Raw genomic sequence first — 21,212 nt, 5'->3', positions numbered from 1 at the left:
CTAAGAATTTTGCTTACATCCCCCTTGTTATAACCCTTATACCACTTAAAAGACTTCTATGAGGTCCCCTCTTAACCTACGTCTCTCTAAAGAGTGTAAATTTAACAGCTTCAACCTCGCCTTGTAAGGAATACTTCTCATCCCCTGTATCCTTTTAGTCATTCTCCTCTGTACCGATTCTAATAGACCTATATCTTTCCTGTAATGTGGGGACCAGAACTGCACAGCATAGTCTAGATGAGGTCTGACCAGCGCCAAGTATAACTTTAATATTACTTCCAGCCTTCTACTTTTAACACTCCAAAAATTGAACTAGTACTCTATTTGCCCTGTTTCTGGCTTCTATGCATTGTTTCCCTAGATGGAGTTCAGAGCTAACTATAACTCCCTAAGTCTTTCTCGTACCCTGTACCTACCAGAGTTTGGTTGTTTAATGTGTACCTATTGTGTGGGTTTCCTCTACCTACGCTAAGTACTTTGCATTTATTAATATTTATTAATAGAGGAGGGAAGATGTGTTCGGGAGGGGAGAGGGAGGAAAAGATAGGTGTGAGTATGTTGGAAGGTCAGGTCATGCTAAAATGAGAGAGGTGAGGTCGAGGTAAACAGATGAGGGAGTGGAGAGGATGGAAGGGGCCGAGATGAGGAGATTAGGTGAAGCGCAGATGAGTTGCATAAATATTTTGTAAAGTTCATACTGGTCAGTTAGCAAATATCCCGTATAGGCAATAAGATCACAGAAAAATTACCCTAAATGGATGACTGTTAGGTTAAAACATTATATAGGGCATAAGAGAAGTGTATATAAGAGATTAAGGGCAAGTGAAGAAGTTTTAAGGTCACAATATAATGAATTAGTTAGAGCAGTCAGGAAGTTAATAAGACAAGCTAAGGGCAATTGTGAATTAAAGATAGCCAGCCAGGCGAAGATGGACCCCAAGGGATTTTATTAGGTATACAGGACGAAGAATAAGGATACTATAGGTCCATTAAAGGAAGGAGATGGGGAGCTGGTTAATTCTAGGGAGGAGATTAGTAAAATTCTGAATGAGTATTTTTTAACTGTCATCATCCAGAAAAACATGCAGGATATGCCAAATAGTGAACAGATGTTTAGAGCAGATGAGAATGAGAAGCTGACAGATATTTCCATAACTAATGAGATAGTGGAACAGGAGACAGATATGCTAAAAAATTTCAAGACACCAGGACCAGATAAAATATATCCCAGATTACTTAAGGAATGCAAAGAGGTTATTAGTGAGCCGTTAGTTTCTGTCTTTAGGAAATCACTTGAGTCAGGTGAGGTACCAGTAATGTGGAGGCAGGCTAATGTAGTACCCATCTTTAAGAAAGGAGATAAAACTTTAGCGCCTAACTATATACCTGTCAGCTTAACTTAAGTTGTAGGTAAAATATTGGAGTCAGTAATACCGAGGAATATTAGGAAACATTTAGAACAACATAACTTGATAAATCAGTCACAGCATGACTTCACGAAGGGTAAGTCTTGTCTGACAAACTTGTTAAGTTTTTACAGTAAAGTGTACGAGGCAGTAGATAATGGTGATAGTTATGACATCTTATATCTGGACTTTAGTAGAGCATTTGACAAGGTACACCATCAAAGGCTCCAGAGAAAGGTTAGGGCACATGGGATAGATGGGAAGGTGTTAAGCTGGATAGGGTTATGGTTTAGCGACAGGCGACAAAGAGTTGTAATAAACGGCTCGAAATCTGATTGGGGTCATGTAATTAGTGGAGTGCCACAGGGATCAGTATTAGGGCCATTGTTATTTCTAATATATATATCAATGACTTGGATAGTGGAATCAGTAGTGAAGTTAGTAAATTTGCAGATGACACAAAGATAGGTAGATCAATTAGGTCAGAAGCAGATGCCATTGCCTTGCAGGCAGATTTAGATAGGATGAATGAATGGATGGACAGATGGCAAATGCAATTTAATATCAACAAATGCAAAGTACTTAGTGTAGGTAGAAGAAACCCACACAATAGGTACGCATTAAACAAGGAAACTCTGGTAGGTATAGGGTACGAGAAAAAATTAGGAGTTATAGTTAGCTCTGAACTCTGTATAGGAAAACAATGTGTAGAGGCCAGGAACAGGGCAAATAGGGTACTAGGATTAATTTTTAGGAGTGTTAAAAGTAGAAAGCTGAAAATAATATTAAAGTTATACTTAGCGCTGGTCGGACCTCATCTAGACTACGCTGTGCAGTTCTGGTCCCCACATTACAGGAAAGATAAAGGTCTATTAGAATCAGTACAGAGGAGAATGACTAAAAGGTTACAGGAGATGAGGAGTATTCCTTACGAGGTAAGATTGAAGCTGTTAAATTTACATTCTTTAGAGAGACGTAGGTTAAGAGGGGACCTGATAGAAGTCTTTAAGTGGTATAAGGGTTATAACAAGGGGATGTAAGCAAAATTCTTAGGATCAGCAACCAGGGTAGAACAAGAAATAATGGGTTCAAGCTTGAAAAATTTAGGTTAAGGAAATAGGAAGAAATTGGTTCTCAAATAGAGTGGTAGATGAGTGGAACGGACTCAGTAATTATGTTGTTAGTGCTAGGACATTAGAAAGCTTTAAAAGATTAGACAGGTGTATGGATGGGGATAATAGATGTAAATAGGTAGGTATATTTCATACAGGGACTGCCACGTGTAAGCCTGGTCACTTCTTGCAGCTTCCCTTATTTCTTATGTTCTTATGTTCTTATTTGCATAGTAAAGCACACACATCTTATCATTCCCCACTTAGTCCTGCATTCATTCTTCTCATTCTGGCTGTTACCTATTCTGTATATGAGCTGAAAAGGATTGGTAGCAATATACATCATCAATCAATATACATTAATATATGACGCTGCCATCTAGCGGCTGTGCCGGCCTCTAAAATTTTCTCCGTCCTGCTCCAGGGGGCTAACCCCTCCTGGTTCTCTAAACTCCTTGGCAGGATTACACCTAGCAACTTTTCTCTCCGTTTTCTCGCCGTTTTCTTACCGATGAGGGCGTAGTTGCCACTATTACCAGCACTAGTCTGTGACTAATGACCAGATTCACAAGCATTCGTTTTTATTTATGAGTCAAGGACGCAGATCTCTCTTTCTTGTGCTGTGTTGACATCACTCCATACTGTTTGCTTTTTGACACTCAACTTATGATACTCCGATGTTTTGGGTGATACAGGCTTGCCAGTCTTGGCTGACAAACCTTAAAACTTTGGTAAACGATGTGTGTGGTGTGTGAGCGGTCTCAGTCCTACCCAAAGATAAGTCAGTATGAGCTCTGAGCTCTTTCCGTAGGAATGACTGGCTGGATGACCAGCTGACAACCACAGGTGAATGACACACACACACACACACACACACACACACACACAAGTAGGGTGCAACACCTTACCTGTATTCCTAACTACCTTGGAGATATGCCCAAGACTCTTGACCTTTTTCCTAATCCCTAATCCTTCTGTTTATGCTGTTACGCTCTTTTCTCTGTTGGGCTCATCTCATCACAATCTCTTTATTTTTTCCTATCACTCCAATCCCTCCTCAGGATCCCCCTAAATGGAGGTGCCTCTTGCATTCTGCCTCTGCTAGGTGGAGAAACCTAAAAAGGTATTTTACTGATTTTCCTTGAAATGACTATTGCTTCTGTGTCAGAGACATGTCTTTGTGTGCTAAGTGCATAACAGAGATGATATTATCTGGCATGGAGGCATACATTCCTTACTCTTTTTCTCGACCTAAACCTTCTAAACAGCCTGTTCTCATGCCATACATAATAGAGAGGTGGCCCACAAAAGGTAGTTAAGCCTTCCATCACCAGAATCTCATGCACTTTATATTTCTGTCTAGAACCATGCCAAGTCTGTTTTTCAACAAGCCAATAATTCCTTCATTAATAGAAAATGTCAAAATCTTTCAAGATCTAACTACCTTCGTGACTTATGGCATCTAGCCAAAAATATCTCCAATAACTCTGCTTCTTCTTTCCTTCCTTTATTTCAACCAGATGGCACCACTGCTATCACATCTATCTCTAAAGCTGAACTCTTCGCTCAGACCTTTGTTAAAAACTCTACCTAGGACGATTCAGGGCTTGTTCTCCCCTCTCCTCCACCCTTTGACTACTTCACGCTACCTATTAATTTTTTTTACAATGATGTTTTCATGCCCTTGCTGGCCTAAGCCCTCCGAAGGCTTATGGAACTCACGGGGTTTCTCCTATTGTTCTCCAAAACTGCGTCTCTGTGCTTGCACCTTGCCTATTCAAGTCCTTTCAATTCTGTCAACATCTACCTTTCCTTCTTAATGGAAGTTTGCCCATATTCAGCCTGTTCCTAAAAATGGTGACCGTTTTAACCCCTCAAACTAACATCCTATTGCTTTAATTTCCCGTCTATCTAAAGTTTCTTAATCTATCCTCAACAGGAAGATTCTTAAACATCTATCACTTCACAATCTGATCACCAGTATGGGTTCCGTCAAGGCTGCTCTACTGGTGATCTTCTGGCTTTCCTTACTGAGTCTTGGTCATCCTGTTTTAGAGATTTTAGTGAAACTTTTGGGTATATCAAAAGTTTTTTATAGAGTCTGGCACAAAGCTTTGATTTCCAAATTACCCTCCTACAGCTTCTATCCTTCTCTCTGTAACTTCACCTCAAGCTTCCTTTCTGACCGTTCTATTGCTGCTGTGGTAGATGGTCACTGTTCTTCTAAAGCTATTAACAGTGGTGTTCCTCAGTGTTCTGTCCTGTTACCCACTCTCTTTCTATTATTCATCAATGATCTAAATTAACTTCTTGTCCTATCCACTCATATGCTGATAATACCACCCTGCACTTTTCCACATCTTTTCTGACATCCAGTCCCTCAGGAAGTAAACAGTTCACATAGGGAAGCCATAGAACGCCTGATTTCTGATCTCTCTAAAATTTCTGATTGGGGCAGAGCAAACTTGGTATTGTTCAATGCCTCAAAAACTCAATTCCTCCTTCTATTAACTCGACACAGCCCTCCAGATAACTATCCTCTTCTCATTTCTAACACTAAACTATCCTCCTCTTCTACATTGAACATCCTCAGTCTTTTCTTTTCTTATAATCTCAACTAGAAACTTCACATCTCATCTCTAGCTAAAATAGCTTCTATGAAGTTAGGTGTTCTGAGACGTCTCCGCCAGTTTTTCTCATCCCCACCCTCCAGCTGCTAACTCTGTACAAAGGCCTTATCCGTCTATGTATGGGGTATGCTCCGCATGGTGGGGGGTGGTTTCCACTCATGCTGCTCTTCTAGACAGGGTGAAATTAAAAGCTTTTGTCTTCAGCCTCTTTCTCATCGCTGGTGTTGCATCTCTAGCTATCTTCTAATGCTATTTTCATGCTAACTGCTCTTCTGATCTTGCTAACTGCATGCCTTCCTTTCCTCCCACGGCCTCACTGCACAATGCTATCTGCTTTCTCTCACCCCTATTCTGTCGACCTCTCTAATGCAAGAATTAACCAGTATTCTCAATCATTCTTCCCTTTCTCTGGTAAACTCTGGAACTCCCTGCCTACTTCTGTATTTCTACCTTCCTGTAACTTGATTTCCTTCAAATCACAACACACTTGACACATTCAAGTTTCAACACACTTATCAGTTTTTGACTACCGCTTCAGATCCTGCTCGGGGACTGGCATCTCAGTGGGCTTACTTATTTCATTAGATTTTTGTTAACCTTCGCCGGTGTCCCTGCTACATAAAAAAAAAAAAAACACAGACACACACAGGCCATAAGAATGCACACTGGCACATTGCCACAACCACCAGTGAACACTTACGTCGCCACCAAGCGAAACTTTCTGAAAACTGTAACATTATTATATTATTACATCATATTATATTATATACCTTTCGTTACACTACCATCAGTACCATGGTTTCCCTTCTCTCTCCGGCAGAGCAATGCGCCTCGTGAGCACCTGCATGAAGAGCTGCTCTCAACAGTCAGTCGTCGGGACGACATGCAGGCGGTGTCCACCCTCCTGTGTAAGGGTGCGCCCATAGAACTCCTGGGTGGCCATTCCATCCTCAGATTGGCTGTCACCACTGACCGTATACACACCGTCAGCCTGCTGCTGGCTAGCGGTGCACTGCTGCCTGCCAGCCTGCTGCAGGAGGCTTGGCAGAGCCCCGACGTGACTCACAGGGTGCTGGCCAGCCTCACCACCGTGAGTACCTACCCTTCCTACTGTCACAGAACTACTTCACTGTAAAGGTAAGGACGAGCACCAGTACTGGACCTGAGTCTTAGCATTGACTCCTTTGCAGTGTGGAAAGTGTTTGAAAACTTGGATGAGTTATAGGTTTGTTAGTTCTAGTGGATGAACCTTTGTGTTTCAATATCCTCAGTTTCAGGTTTTAATGCTGCGCATGACAGACCTGTAGCACATGAAAGCTGTCTAACATTAGAGATCATGCAACAGAATCTTGTCATTTCATAAAAGGACACTTCAGTGTAATGTTTAGAACAAGCAATGAAGTAGATGTCATAATAGTTGTATCCATGTTAATTCATCATTATAACCCTAAAAGTAATTGTAATAATGCTTGTCAAACCTAATAGTTGGAATAATGTGAGAATGTTTCTGTTTTGTATTTTTCTTTCTTTTTTTTCAGACTAGGTAAGACTTCGTACATGCATTTTTAGATTTGTGACAGTGACACTTCAGCATAGCTGCCCCACCTCTCTCTCTCTCTCTCTCTCTCTCTTTCTCTCTCTCTCTCTCTCTCTCTCTCTATCTCTATCTCTCTCTCTCTCTCTCTCTCTCTCTCTCTCTCTCTCTTTGCACAGGGTGTGTACCTGATGTCATGACCATCCTTTTCTCACAGGCCTACTGCTGCCGGCTGCGTGCAGAGCAGCGTCGCCTGAAAAAGGTTAGCAGCACCCTTGTCAAGGGCATCGACAATCTGGTGAAAACCATTGAGGGAAATACTCCCTGGCAGGCAGCCTGGCGATGGGGAAAGGAGACTGACCGGCCAGCACTGAGCGTCCTCCTGGCAAAGGCCGTGGCTGCCAACTGCCCCGTGACTGCCACCTTCCTGCATAGGGCAGGAGCGTGGACAGTCTTTAATGGAGCCTCTGGTGGCAGTGCCCTCCACACTGCCCTGGACGTTGGCCACAAAGGCATGGCCGAGCTGCTGATCAGGGACCTTGGGGGCTGCCCATATGTGCCAGACACACATGGTCGCCTTCCATTACACATGATGCCTGACGAGGAGCAACAGAAGCTGGAGCAGGTGAGGTTGTTTGTCTGTGCGTGCTCTCTCTCTCCCTCCTACTACTGTTACTACTATATACACCAGTAAGGAAATCTATCGACACAAAAACAGCATCCACGTTATCGTTTTATACATTTAACAGTATAGCAACACTTCATAGGCTATAATATTAATATGGTAGAATTTAAGAATTTGGATGGCGACATGAACTCACTTCAACAGCTGATGAAAAAAACTTCAGCACCTGTCTCCCTTATTTCATCTGCTACGCCTCCTTGGTCACACTCCTGTAATAATCTTGACACATGCATAAAGTATATTGAATTTGTCATCTAAGAAAAATATTGGAAAATATTGAAATAACATTACTGTTTCCATCAGAGGGCTGGGTTTGGTTAGGCTAGGTTTAGCTTAATGTTCAGCTCATTACGTTCATTGCTAATTTTTTTTCATATATTATGATTAAAAAATCATAATTTCACCTAGAAATAAAGTAACTGTCTCATAAATAGTAGGCTAGAATGATTTTCAATAAACCCAAAATATTTCAATCCAAGAAATTGTGTGTACAGCCATGAGGGACAGAATAGATGACTTTATGTGGCTGGCTGACACAGCAGAGTTTGGTGATGTCAGACAAACATTCAAAGGGAGGAATTTAAGTCACAAGATGTCACCATAATAATGGACATGGCGTGTTGAAGGCACTGGTGACTTATTTCTACATCCTTATCCTTTTTGGCAAGGTTAATTCTTTTGTCAAAAATTGACTAGTTTTACCTAATGAGGCCACTCCAGCATACCAGCCTTACCGAATCAGCGCTTTTCGTTTTGTCATGATAGTCATCAGGTTGGGGATTACCAAAACCATGAAAACACCAACTGTGAAATTGGCTCGAGGTGTTGGTAATGCCTGACACCAGGAAATGTTACCAAGCGACTGTGAAATTGGCCCTTAGGTACTTCTTCCTCTAGTGACTCCTTAAATACTGCAGCAATGGCTTGCTAAGCTCACCCTTGCACTCCTTCAGTGCTCTAGGAAGATGTCATCTGGCCCTGGGGATTTAGTCATTTTCTATTTATCTATTTATTTAATGATGCTGTCCTTACTTATGGCGATATAGATAGAGGAATTGAGTCTTTGTGGCACTGAACAATACTAACTTTGCTTTGACCCAATCAGAAAATTCAGAGACCAAAAGTGAGTATATACGAGTATATATATATATGTTACAGTCAATACCTGAATCCAGACAATTTGTAAAGTGACTTATTTTTTCAGGCAATTTGTGAACTGCCTGGTTAGGTTAGGTTAGGTTAGGTTAGGTTAGGTTAGGTTAGGTTAGGTTAGGTTAGGTTAGGTTAGGCAGTTCACAAATTGCCTGAAAAAATAAGTCACTTTACAAATTGTCTGGATTCAGGTATTGACTGTAACATATATATATATATATATATATATATATATATATATATATATATATATATATATATATATATATATATATATATATATATATATATATATATATATATATATACTTTTTTTTTATGTAGGAAGGACACTGGCCAAGGGCAACAAAAATCTAATAAAAAAAATGCCCACTGAAATGCCAGTCCCACAAAAGGGTCAAAGCAGTGGTCAAAAATTGGTGGATAAGTGTCTTGAAACCTCCCTCTTGAAGGAATTCAAGTCACAGGAAGGTGGAAATACAGAAGCAGGCAGGGAGTTCCAGAGTTTACCAGAGAAAGGGATGAATGATTGAGAATACTGGTTAACTCTTGCGTTAGAGAGGTGGACAGAATAGGGGTGAGAGAAAGAAGAAAGTCTTGTGCAGCGAGGCCTCGGAAGGAGGGGAGGCATGCTGTTAGCAAGATCAGAAGAGCAGTTGGCATGAAAATAGCGGTAGAAGACAGCTAGATATGCAACATTGCAGCGGTGAGAGAGGGGCTGAAGACAGTCAGTTAGAGGAGAGGAGTTGATGAGACGAAAAGATTTTGATTCCACCCTGTCTAGAAGAGCAGTATGAGTGGAATCCCCCCAGACATGTGAAGCATACTCCATACATGGACGGATAAGGCCCTTGTACAGAGTTAGCAGCTGGGGGGGTGAGAAAAACTGGCGGAGATGTCTCAGAACACCTAACTTCAGAGAAGCTGTTTTAGCTAGAGACGAGATGTAAAGTTTCCAGTTCAGATTATAAGTAAAGGACAGACCGAGGATGTTCAGTGTAGAAGAGGGGGACAGTTGAGTGTCATTGAAGAAGAGGGGATAGTTGTCTTGAAGATTGTGTCGAGTTGATAGATGGAGGAATTGAGTTTTTGAGGCATTGAACAATACCAAGTTTGCTTTGCCCCAATCAGAAATTTTAGAATGATCAGAAGTCAGGCGTTCTGTGGCTTCCCTGCATGATATGTTTACCTCCTGAAGGGTTGGACATCTATGAAAAGACGTGGAAAAGTGCAGGATGGTATCATCAGCATAGGAGTGGATAGGACAAGAAGTTTGGTTTAGAAGATCATTAATGAATAATAAGAAGAGAGTGGGTGACAGGACAGAACCCTGAGGAACACCACTGTTAATAGATTTAGGAGAAGAACAGTGACCATCTACCACAGCAGCAATAGAACGGTCAGAAAGGAAACTTGAGATGAAGTTACAGAGAGAAGGATAGAAACCGTAGGAGGGTAGTTTTGAAATCAAAGCTTTGTGCCAGACTCTATCAAAGGCTTTTGATATGTCCAAGGCAACAGCAAAAGTTCCACCAGTCTCTAAAAGAGGATGACCAAGACTCAGTAAGGAAAGCCAGAAGATCACCAGTAGAGCGGCCTTGACGGAACCCATACTGGCGATCAGATAGAAGGTTGTGAAGTGATAGATGTTTAAGAATCTTCCTGTTGAGGATAGATTCAAAACTTTAGATAAGCAGGAAATTAAAGCAATAGGACGGTAGTTTGAGGGATTAGAGCGGTCACCCTTTTTAGGAACAGGTTGAATGTAGGCAAACTTCCAGCAAGAAGGAAAGGTAGATGTTAACAGACAGAGCTGAAAGAGTTTGACTAGGCAAGGTGCAAGCACGGAGGCACAGTTTCGGAGAACAATAGGAGGGACCCCATCAGGTCCATAAGCCTTCCAAGGGTTTAGGCCAGCGAGGGCATGGAAAACATCATTGCGAAGAATTTTAATACGTGGCATGAAGTAGTCAGAGGGTGGAGGAGAGGGAGGAACAAGCCCAGAATCGTCCAAGGTAGAGTTTTTAGCAAAGGTTTGAGCAAAGAGTTCAGCTTTAGAAATAGATGTGATAGCAGTGGTGCCATCTGGTTGAAGTAGAGGAGGGAAAGAAGAAGAAGCAAAGTTATTGGAGATATTTTTGGCTAGATGCCAGAAATCACGAGGGGAGTTAGATCTTGAAAGGTTTTGACATTTTCTGTTAATGAAGGAGTTTTTGGCTAGTTGGAGAATAGACTTGGCATGGTTCCGGGCAGAAATATAAAGTGCATCAGATTCTGGTGATGGAAGGCTTAAGTACCTTTTGTGGGCCACCTCTCTATCATGTATAGCACGAGAACAAGCTGTGTTAAACCAAGGTTTAGAAGGTTTAGGACGAGAAAAAGAGTGAGGAATGTACGCCTCCATGCCAGACACTATCACATCTGTTATGCGCTCAGCACACAAAGACGGGTCTCTGACACGGAAGCAGTAGTCATTCCAAGGAAAATCAGCAAAATACCTCCTCAGGTCCCCCCAACTAGCATAGGCAAAACGCCAGAGGCACCTTCGCTTAGGGGGATCCTGAGGAGGGATTGGAGTGATAGGACAAGATAAAGATATGAGATTGTGATCGGAGGAGCCCAACGGAGAAGAAAGGGTGACAGCATAAGCAGAAGGATTAGAGGTCAGGAAAAGGTCAAGAATGTTGGGCATATCTCTGAGACGGTCAGGAATACAAGTAGGGTGTTGCACCAATTGCCCTAGGTCATGGAGGATAGCAAAGTTGTAGGCTAGTTCACCAGGATGGTCAGTGAAGGGAGAGGAAAGCCAAAGCTGGTGGTGAACATTGAAGTCTCCAAGAATGGAGATCTCTGCAAAAGGGAAGAGCATCAGAATGTGCTCCACTTTGGAAGTTAAGTAGTCAAAGAATTTCTTATAGTCAGAGGAGTTAGGAGAGATGTATACAGCACAGATAAATTTAGTATGAGAGTGACTCTGTAGTCGTAGCCAGATGGTGGAAAACTCGGAAGATTCAAGAGCGTGGGCACGAGAGCAGGTTAAGTCATTGCGCACATAAACGCAGCATCCAGCTTTGGATCGAAAATGAGGATAGAGAAAGTAGGAGGGAACAGAAAAGGGGCTACTGTCAGTTGCCTCAGACACCTGAGTTTCAGTGAGGAAAAGAAGATGAGGTTTAGAAGAGGAGAGGTGGTGTTCTACAGATTGAAAATTAGATCTTAGACCGCGAATGTTGCAGAAGTTAATGAAGAAAAAGTTGAGGGGGGTGTCAAGACACCTAGGGTCGTCGACGGAAAGGCAGTCCGACCTGGGGACATTTATGGTCCCCTCCCCAGATGGGGACTCCGAGGCTGGTGTAGGAGTCGCCATGATTTTAAAATTTTTGAGTGAAGGGTGTGTGTGTTATTAGGTGCTTGTAGTTTTGTGTGGAGGAAGAGAGTTGTCTTTAGAGGGCAGGCTGTGACTACCCCCTTGTGTTGTGAGACACAAAGGGAAACGTTCAGTGAGGTCACAGCTGGGTTTAATGATAAGTTCACAGCACCCCCTGAACAGTGCTTTAGACCTCACTGGGAGTAATTATCGTTTCGGCAGGTGTCTACTGCCTCCTCCTCATATATATATATATATATATATATATATATATATATATATATATATATATATATATATATATATATATATATATATATATATATATATATATATATATATATATATATATATATATATATATATATATATATATATATATATATATATATATATATATATATATATATATATATATATATATATATATCGAGCAGAACATTTTAATTCACAATATATGCCATTGACATAAATGTTAATTACCAAGAAAAATATATTTTGCCTAGATTCAAATGCAACTAGTAAATTAAAAGCCACTTGTCAATGGATAAAATGTAACATATTGAAATTAAATATCTCGAGAACACATCAGTTATGGATTATTTTCCACCTTTAGAAATTGAAGGTGAGACAGTAAACCAGGTAAACCGGACAAGAAATTTTCAGAAACAAGATTGATGAAAATTTAAATTGGAAACCCGCCCCATAGATGACACGTGTCGTAACGCTTCAAAAGTGTGTAGAATATTGTACGTGATAAGACATTATTTAACAATAAAGTTACTCATTAGTGTATGCAGTACCATATATTATCCTCTTCTGATTTTCTGTGTTCTCATCTGGACTAACACATGGCCGTCATTTATCAAAAAAAATCATTGTGATAAAAAAATAAATAAATAAAAATAAATAAATAATAAGATGTATGCTTTCCCTGGGAAAATTCTAGTCCACAGCTTCATTAATGACATTGTTTAATTTCTCATCTATACACAAATCACTTTCATTGTTTTTATATTTATAAAACTAAGAAACCACACAGGAAATAAAATGCTTTGGTTATTAGCTAGTGATCACTAAACCTTAAGCATGAATATGGATTTTATATAGTCACAGTTTCGAGCATCCCTTTATCAAAATATCATACTAAGTTTTGAACCAGACGTTTTTCAATAGTCTACCTTTGCAGAAGAAACTTCTTATTCATATTATGAATATTATGCAGCTTAATTATGGTAATTTATTCTATAACTTACTAATTGATTCTATTAATTGACCAATTAAGCTATTTGTATTTTTTTTAATCTTGTCTGCTAAAGAACTCCAATTCAGCAGAAAAATAGTAGTATACATACATAATCCTTGATTTATGTAACATACCTATGTATACATGGCAATAAATGGTTATTTACGTGTTCATATATTCACCGCTCTTTTTTTTCTCTTTGCACACAGATGCTCTTTACGGAGGAGCGTAGAAAACTGGAGAATATGGAGCTTCATTTGAAGGCAGATCATGAGAAGACCGCAGCACGGATAGCACTTTGTATACAGGAGGATCTTTTTGAGAGCTACAAGAAGGGCATGGGTAAGAATGTCTCCTCACCTGATGGCCGCACCGCCCTGCTGCTGGCTTCACGCAAAGGTCTTCTGCAGCTGACTTACCTTATACTGCAAGAGGGTCACTTCCCCGTGGACGAGGTGCTGGATGACACCTGCGGTATCACCGCCCTTCACCAGGCGGCCTCACATGGCCAGGATGGCTGCGTGGCACTGCTGCTGAGCAACGGCGCCAACAGACAGCAGGAGGACAATTATAGCCAGACGCCCTGCCACCTGGCTGCCATGTTTGGCCACAAAAGTACTTTTGAACTCCTGGCACACCAAGAGACACAGGACCCTCCTTGCCGCGCAGGCACCACGGCCACACAAGTGAGAGAAAATTTTAAAGTGTTTCACAGTATGTATTATAAATATAAGCGTAACCTATTAGATACAGTCGACCGTCATAGCCCAGAAAGCATCATAAGAAATCTTGTGAAATCCTTAGGCCTGCAAAAGCTGCAGAAGGAGGCTCAGCAGGTGGCTGTGGATCTGTCAAAGGGCGAGGCCCTTGAGTTAAAGGAGGCGGTCATGGCAGAAATAAGCATCATCATGAATAAGGTGTCATCCGCTGACCCCACCTACTGTGGTGACCTGAGGCTGGCAGGCAGTTCTCGGGATGGCTCTAAGCTTTACGCCCCTGATGAATTTGACATAAACCTCGTGATTCACAAGGATGACATAGGAATAACTGTTAGTAAGAGAGGGAAGGAGGAAGCCCCTCTGAAGGGCAGGTTACAGATTTCTGTAAAGACTGACAATCCCCACCTTGAGGGTAATAGATTTATGGCCAGTTTGTACAAGGAGGTGCACCGGTGCCTCGTTAGCCATACCCTGCAGGACAAAAGACTGAGCCTGGTGCCGCCAGGCCTGACCAGCACGCAAGTGGGTGTGGGACTCTCTCTGGCCTGGCAGGGGCAAGAGTATCCACTGCTGTTGGTCGGCGTGGACCTAGTGCCAGTGCTTGAGGTGCCATGGCTAGAACAAGTTTCCAGACCCTTCCTCACTCCTAAAGACACCACCACCATGCAGCTCAGTAATGCTGCAGATGGAACATGGCGCTGCAGCTTTGCCTTGACAGAAGCTAAGGTGCTGGGGACGTTGACACCAGCAGAGCGCCAGGTACAGCTGATGGGAAAAGTACTTCTTTCCCGCCTCAAGCCCAAGTGCTGGATGCCGCGGCACAAAAAGAGCTTTTTCAAATGGTTTGCCACACGTGAGTGGAACATCGCGGTGCCAAGTGGGTTCTGCTTCAAGAACGCCCTCCTGCGGTGGCTGGAGCATAGGCGGTGGAGTAAGGTAGAGCTTGGGGCTGGACAGGAGCAGAACCACACCAAGGAGTTGGAGGTTGGACAGGAGGGGGACCATGCCAAGGAGTTGGGGGCTGGACAGGAGGGGGACCATGCCAAGGAGTTGGGGGCTGGACAGGAGGGGGACCATGCCAAGGAGTTGGGAGCTGGACAGGAAGGGGACCATGCCAAGGAGTTGGGGGCTGGACAGGAGGGGGACTATGCCAAGGAGTTGGGAGCTGGACAGGAGGGGGACCATGCTAAGGAGTTGGGGGCTGGACAGAAGGGGGACCATGCCAAGGAGTTGGGGGCTGGACAGAAGGGGAATCATGCCAAGAAGTTGGGGACTGGACAGAAGGTGGACCATGCCAAGAAGTTGGGGGCTGGGCAAGAGGAGGACCATACAAAGGAGTTAGGTGTTGGACAGAAGAGGAATCAAAGCAGGGAGTTGGGGTTGGGGAGGGAGGGGGACCCTGCCAGATGGCTGGTGGAGGTATTCAGATTGATGTGTGCGAACCCAGAGGAGTCACGAGAGCACCTGGCAGTTCAAAACAGCTCCGCCTACTTTGGAGGAGACTGTGAGGGGCGGAAGCCTGGGGACGGGGCGCCCGTCATCGTACAGTGTCTGGAGGAGGGTTTGGAAAAGTTGTGCTCTGGTTCAGCCTCAGCCAAAACAACCAGGCCGTGGCGACGAAAGTATTAGATGCAGAAGATGCAGATGCTCATAATCATTAGCTGTGAGCTGTGCCACGCATCGTAAGACCTTCCACACACACACACGGGAACACAAGTGCTTGGTGCTTGATTTTCATATTCAATAGTTTATATAGCCAATTAGATGTGAAACTGATACAAAGAAAAATATAGATTTTCATGGTGCGAGCCTAGTGAGAGAAAATACTCTCTTAATAGGCTCATCTGTGTACACTTGTTGGCTCCTATAATACTGCAGGCTGAGTATTGTAATAGTACAAGCTGAGGTAAATGCCACATTTGCCCAGCAAATACAATAGTATAAGATAATAGTCAACTTACATGTTGTATGGTGAAACAGGTTCTAGATATATCTCAAAATTAAGTGCAAATGAATACCAAAAGTTTAAAAGTTTTTGGTATTCATTTGCAAATGGCAGCAACATTAAGATATCAAATATTTTGTATAGGTTTATTAAGACAATGTATGATCTGGGTGTATATAAAGCACTTTGGCTTGATAAGATAATTACATATAAGTTATCAGATCTAAATGGAATGTCACACTAGTACAACCAAGTATCAAATGCAAATGGTATTTGGTTAAAAGAAACTTTTAAGTTAAGGACTTGTGATATTTATAGGCAGAGATTGTCTGAAGAAACCTATAACATACCAGCATGTCTTAATTATAAGATGATGACAATGGAAGGAAAATTACAGAAGTATTTATCTGTTCTCGTTAAACAACACGCATTTGCCATAAGTATGTTCAAGTGTGCAAATCATAAGCTACCTATTGTAAGTGAAGCTAAAGAAATGTAAGTGTAGAAAAGTGGATCTGTTCATTATGTGATCTTAATGATATAGGGGATGAAACTCATTGTTAATTCATATATCCTTTTTTAATAATTAGCAGAAAAAATACATCAAGAAATATTACTTTACTAATATAAATGCAATAAAAATAGGGGAATTCTTTGGAGAGAGAAACATGACTATCTTGTTAAATAGTGTTAAGTTCATCAAAGAAATAACTTGTTATTTTAAAGAAAATTTTCATTAAATCAAATTTTTCACTACTAGAAAGGCCATCAGTTCCACCAAGTGCACCCAGGTTTATCTTACTGACCCCAGCACCTTCCTCTACACTCTCTCCATCATTACCCTCACTTTCACCACCACCATTTTCAAACCGGCTCCTCTCCATGAGATTATTTTTCAATTCCACTTGCATTCCCTCCTTTTTCTTGGATTTCAACTCCACTTGGAACCTTTCAGCCACTGAATACAATTCCTCCCTGGTTAGTGTGTACAAATCATGCACACTCCTCGACAGAAGGAACGCCTCAACATGTTTAGCGCCCATGATTACAATCACTACATTTCACAGAATCTTCTTGTCCTATCCACTCCTACTCTGATGATACCAACCTGCACTTTTCCACGTCTTTTCATAGGCCTCCAACCCTTCAGGAAGTAAACATTTCACGCAGGGAGGCTACAGAATGCTTGACTTCTGATCTTTCTAAAATTTCTGATTAGGGCAGGGCAAACTTGGTATTGTTCAATGCCTCAAAAACTCAATTCCTCCATTTATCAACTCGAGACAACTATCCCCTCTTCTTCAAAGACACTCAGTTGTCCCCCTGTTCTACACTGAACATCCTCAACCTGTTCTTTACTTATAATCTGAACTGGAAACTTCACATCTTCTGTAACTAAAACAGCTCCTATGAAGTTAGGGGTTCTGAGATGTCTCTGCCAGTTTTTCTCACCCCACCCCCAGTTGCTAACTCTGTACAAGGGTCTTATCACTACATGTATGGAGTATGCTTCATATGTCGGGTGGGGGTTCCACTCATATTGCTCTTCTAGACAGGGTGGAATCAAAAGCTTTTCGTCTCATCAACTCCTCTCCTCTAACTGACTGTTTTCAGCCTCTCTCTCATCACCGCAATGTTGCATCTCTTGCTGTCTTCTACCGCTATTTTCATACTAATTGCTCTTCTGATCTTGCTAACTGCATGCCTCCTATCCTCCTGCGGCCTTGCTGTATAAGACTTTTTTCTTTCTCTCATCCTATTCTGTCCACCTCTCTAATGCAAAAATTAACTAGTATTCTCAATCATTCATCCCTTTCTCTGGCAAGCTCTGGAAGTCCCTGCCTGCTTCTGTATTTCTGCCTTCCTATGACTTGGATTCCTTGAAGAGGGAGGTTTCAAGACACTTATCCTTCAGTTTTTTACTACTACTTTGGACCCTTTTCTGGGACTAGCATCTCAGTGGGCTTTTTTTGTTTTATTGGATTTTTGTTGCCCTTTGCTAGTGTCCCTCCTACATAAAAAAAAAAAAAAGATACAAACCAATATCTCTCCTAGAAATACCTGGCAAAATCTTTGAAAAGTCTGTTAACCAGACTTAATGCCTTCCTCATACAACATGAAGTAGTCAAAGACAGGCAGCACTGTTTTCAACAATAGAAGGGAACCAACACAGCAATTACTACAGCATACGAATACAATGCAGCCTCCCTTGCAAACAAGAAACAATGCTTTGTAATCCTTAGAAATGTCAGCAAGGCTTTTGATAAGGTCTGGCATGATGACCTAAAAATACAAATTAATGCAACTCAGACTCCCAGACATTCTTCAGGGAACAGTATCAAACTTTCTCGATAATAGAAAGGCAAGAATCAAAATAGGTAAAGGAACGAGAACTCACATCTCAATAGAAAGTAGTATACCACAATAAAGCATCCTCTTACCGACTCTCTATTTATAATACATGAATGGGATTCCTCACTCTGCCCCAGGCTGTATGGAATCCACTTGATCTGATTTCATTTAAAGTTATGCCCTGCCCATGCCTTGATGATTTGTTCTTTTGTGGTGGCAGCATATTATCAGGTTGGTTACATGTGAAGTTTTGGGAAGGATAATTGGATGTTTGGATGCATTTTCCAAATTAGCAAGTTTTAATCTTCCTCCTACTCTCATGATACCATTCTTATCAATGAAGTGATCCAACTTATAGGAAGAACTGGTTATGTTTATCACTTTCTCTTTTGCTATTGTGTCCTTTAATTAAAGAATTATGGTTAGCACTTGATTTCAGTAAGTTTATCTCATTTTGGAATGCCTTTACTTGCAGTAGTTTTATTATTTCATTTACAGCTTCTGCCATTTCTGCTACATTTACTGGGACATATTTGTCTCCTTTTACTTTGGTACTGCTATCATCCTTTCCTTTGAAGTTGTTCAGAAGCTTAAGGCATACACTTTAAACACTTTAAACACATTATTATGCTTGTCAAGTATACATATATCATTACATACAATTTTTAATAGGTCAAACAGCCCTTTACAAGCAGGAGCTTTATGAGCAATAGCAAGTAAAAATTTAAATTTTGTGAATAACATATTTTATAAAACAGTACAAGAGGTAATACAAGCTAATAACATATTTTATAAATAACAGAAGAGGTAATACAAGCTAATAGGAACTATTATCATTAATATAAATCATACTAATAATACATACAATGATGGTAACTCTAGGAATGCAATATAATAATACTATAATATCTATGATAGTAGTGCAGAAATGTATCAGTATTTCTTATCTATAGATTGCAATGTGTGACTAGTAAGAGGACAACATGTGTCTCTTAAATTTGTCTTTGAAAGACGATAGGCTGGATGAGTGTTTGGTATGACATGGTATATTATTCCATATTTTAGGTCCTAGATACATTAGTGAATGTTTGTATAATGTTAAATTGGATCTGGGTATATTTAGTGAGTACTGGTTCCTGGTTAAGTAATTGTGCACAGGTTGTGTATTAAAGTTATTAGAATTTATTCTTTGGTACATGTAAGATGCAATACTGAGTTTTGATAAGTCAGCAAGGTTTAAGATATTTATTTTGTTTAAAAACAGTGGGGGTGTATGTTCACTGTTTGTTATTATTCTGATAATTTTTTTTTATGTACAACATTAAGACTGTACAGATGACAAGGGTAAGTTTGGGACCAAATAGGATTACAATAATTGAGATGAGGATATATGTGGGCATAATACAAACATTTAAGAACATTATTTGGGGCAAGATGTTTTATTTTGTGGAGGAGTGGAATAGTTCTTGATGATTTTAGACATAGGTTGGACAAGTGGTGCTTAAAAGTTAGTTTTTTGTCAAAAGTTATTCCAAGGAATTTAATTTTCTCTACTTGCGAGATGTCATCATTTAGTATAGTTAGATTGGGTAAAGGTTGATAGTAGGTAATAGTTTTGGTAAATAGCATGTAGTAAGTTTTAGAGGTATTAACAGTAAGTTTATTAACTAAGCACCAGTTTAAAATTTTTTTAAGTTCTATATTTGCCTTATTAATTGGTTTTCCTCCTGTCATATAAAGTGTTGAATCATCTGCAAATAATATAGTAAGAAGTACATCAGATACATTGGAGATATCATTAATGTATAGGAGAAAGAGTATAGGGCCCAGTATACTTCCTTGTGGTACTCCTAGGTTTACAGTTTTCATTGGGGATAATGTACTGTTGATAGCAGTATTCTGTTGTCTGTTATTTAAATAAGACTTAAACCAGTCATGGATGCATCCATGGATATTGTAGTGATACATTTTATTTTGGAGAATTTTGTGTTTGACTGTGTCAAAGGCCTTGCAGAAGTTGATGAAGATGGAAACGACGGATTTGTTATTATTGAGAGCTGTGTAAAGATCAGATGTAAAGGTGTTTAATGCATCAAAAGTGCTTAATCCTGGTCTAAAACCAAATTGTCTATTATTTAAAATTTCCATTTTGTTTAGAAATAGTAGTAGTTGGTTTTTCATTAATGATTCAAATATTTTTCAGAAGATTGGTAATATGGAGATAGCTCTGTAATTTGATACATCTTTCTTGCAACCTGTTTTATGAACTGTAATTATTTTACGAAGCTTTAACCTGTCAGGGAAGACATCTGTATTGATTGATTGATTGAAAAGAATAGTGAGAGTATGATGAGTATGTCTTTGTTTTCTTTAATGATATCAACTGGTATCTCATCTAAGTGTCCTTTTTTTATTTTTAAGGGCAGATATAACTTTTGTTGTATCATGATTTGTAATTAGGGGCATCAACATGGAGTGTGGGTAGTTTCTGTGGAGAAAAGACTTATAGTGGGTTTCTGTGGGTGGCAATTTGTGCCCGAGCTCAGGGGCAATATTTGAAAAATAGTCATTAAATGCTTCTGATATATCATTTAGGGTGTTCTTAATTTGATTGTTATATACAACTGAGTTGACTGTTGAGTTAATTTTGGTACTAGAGTTTAAGAGTTCATTTATTGTATTCCATAATTTCCTAGTGCTTAAACAAAAGTCTGAGAATCTTTGTAGGTAGTAGTTTTCATTAGTGAGTTTAATGATGTTAGGTAGTTTCTGAAAACTACCTAACATCATTAAGTTAATCATTCCTAATTTATATGCTTTATATAAGGTAAATTTATGTTGGATAGATTTGATGATCCCTTGGGTGATCCATGGCTATTGTAGTCTTTTTGTTGATATGAGTTTTGTTACCTTAGGAAAGTAAGAGTAGTAAATATTGTACACTATGTCCGGAAATATGTTGCAGTTTATGTTTGTATCTTGGTGTGTTAATAAGGAATTCCAATTGGTTTCTGATAGCCTGAATTTAAATTTCTCACAATTTTCTCTATTTCTTAACCTGAAG

General features: G+C 40.3%; 1 protein-coding gene across 1 annotated transcript in view; it reads left to right on the top strand.

The window, feature by feature from the left end:
- Positions 1–15,480, top strand: part of LOC135093457 (serine/threonine-protein phosphatase 6 regulatory ankyrin repeat subunit B-like) — a 72,516-nt gene extending 57,036 nt beyond the window's left edge. The window contains exons 5-7 of the mRNA XM_063992736.1: positions 5,969–6,238; positions 6,900–7,307; positions 13,342–15,480. Coding sequence (XP_063848806.1) covers positions 5,969–6,238; positions 6,900–7,307; positions 13,342–15,480 — 2,817 coding nt within the window. The remainder of the gene's footprint in view (positions 1–5,968; positions 6,239–6,899; positions 7,308–13,341) is intronic.
- The last annotated feature ends 5,732 nt before the right edge of the window (positions 15,481–21,212 follow it).

The sequence above is a fragment of the Scylla paramamosain genome, chromosome 43, assembly GCF_035594125.1.
Source record: "Scylla paramamosain isolate STU-SP2022 chromosome 43, ASM3559412v1, whole genome shotgun sequence".
Taxonomy (NCBI): domain Eukaryota; kingdom Metazoa; phylum Arthropoda; class Malacostraca; order Decapoda; family Portunidae; genus Scylla; species Scylla paramamosain.
The sequence above is the reverse complement of the archived record's forward strand: the minus strand, read 5'-3'. Positions and strand labels throughout refer to the sequence as shown.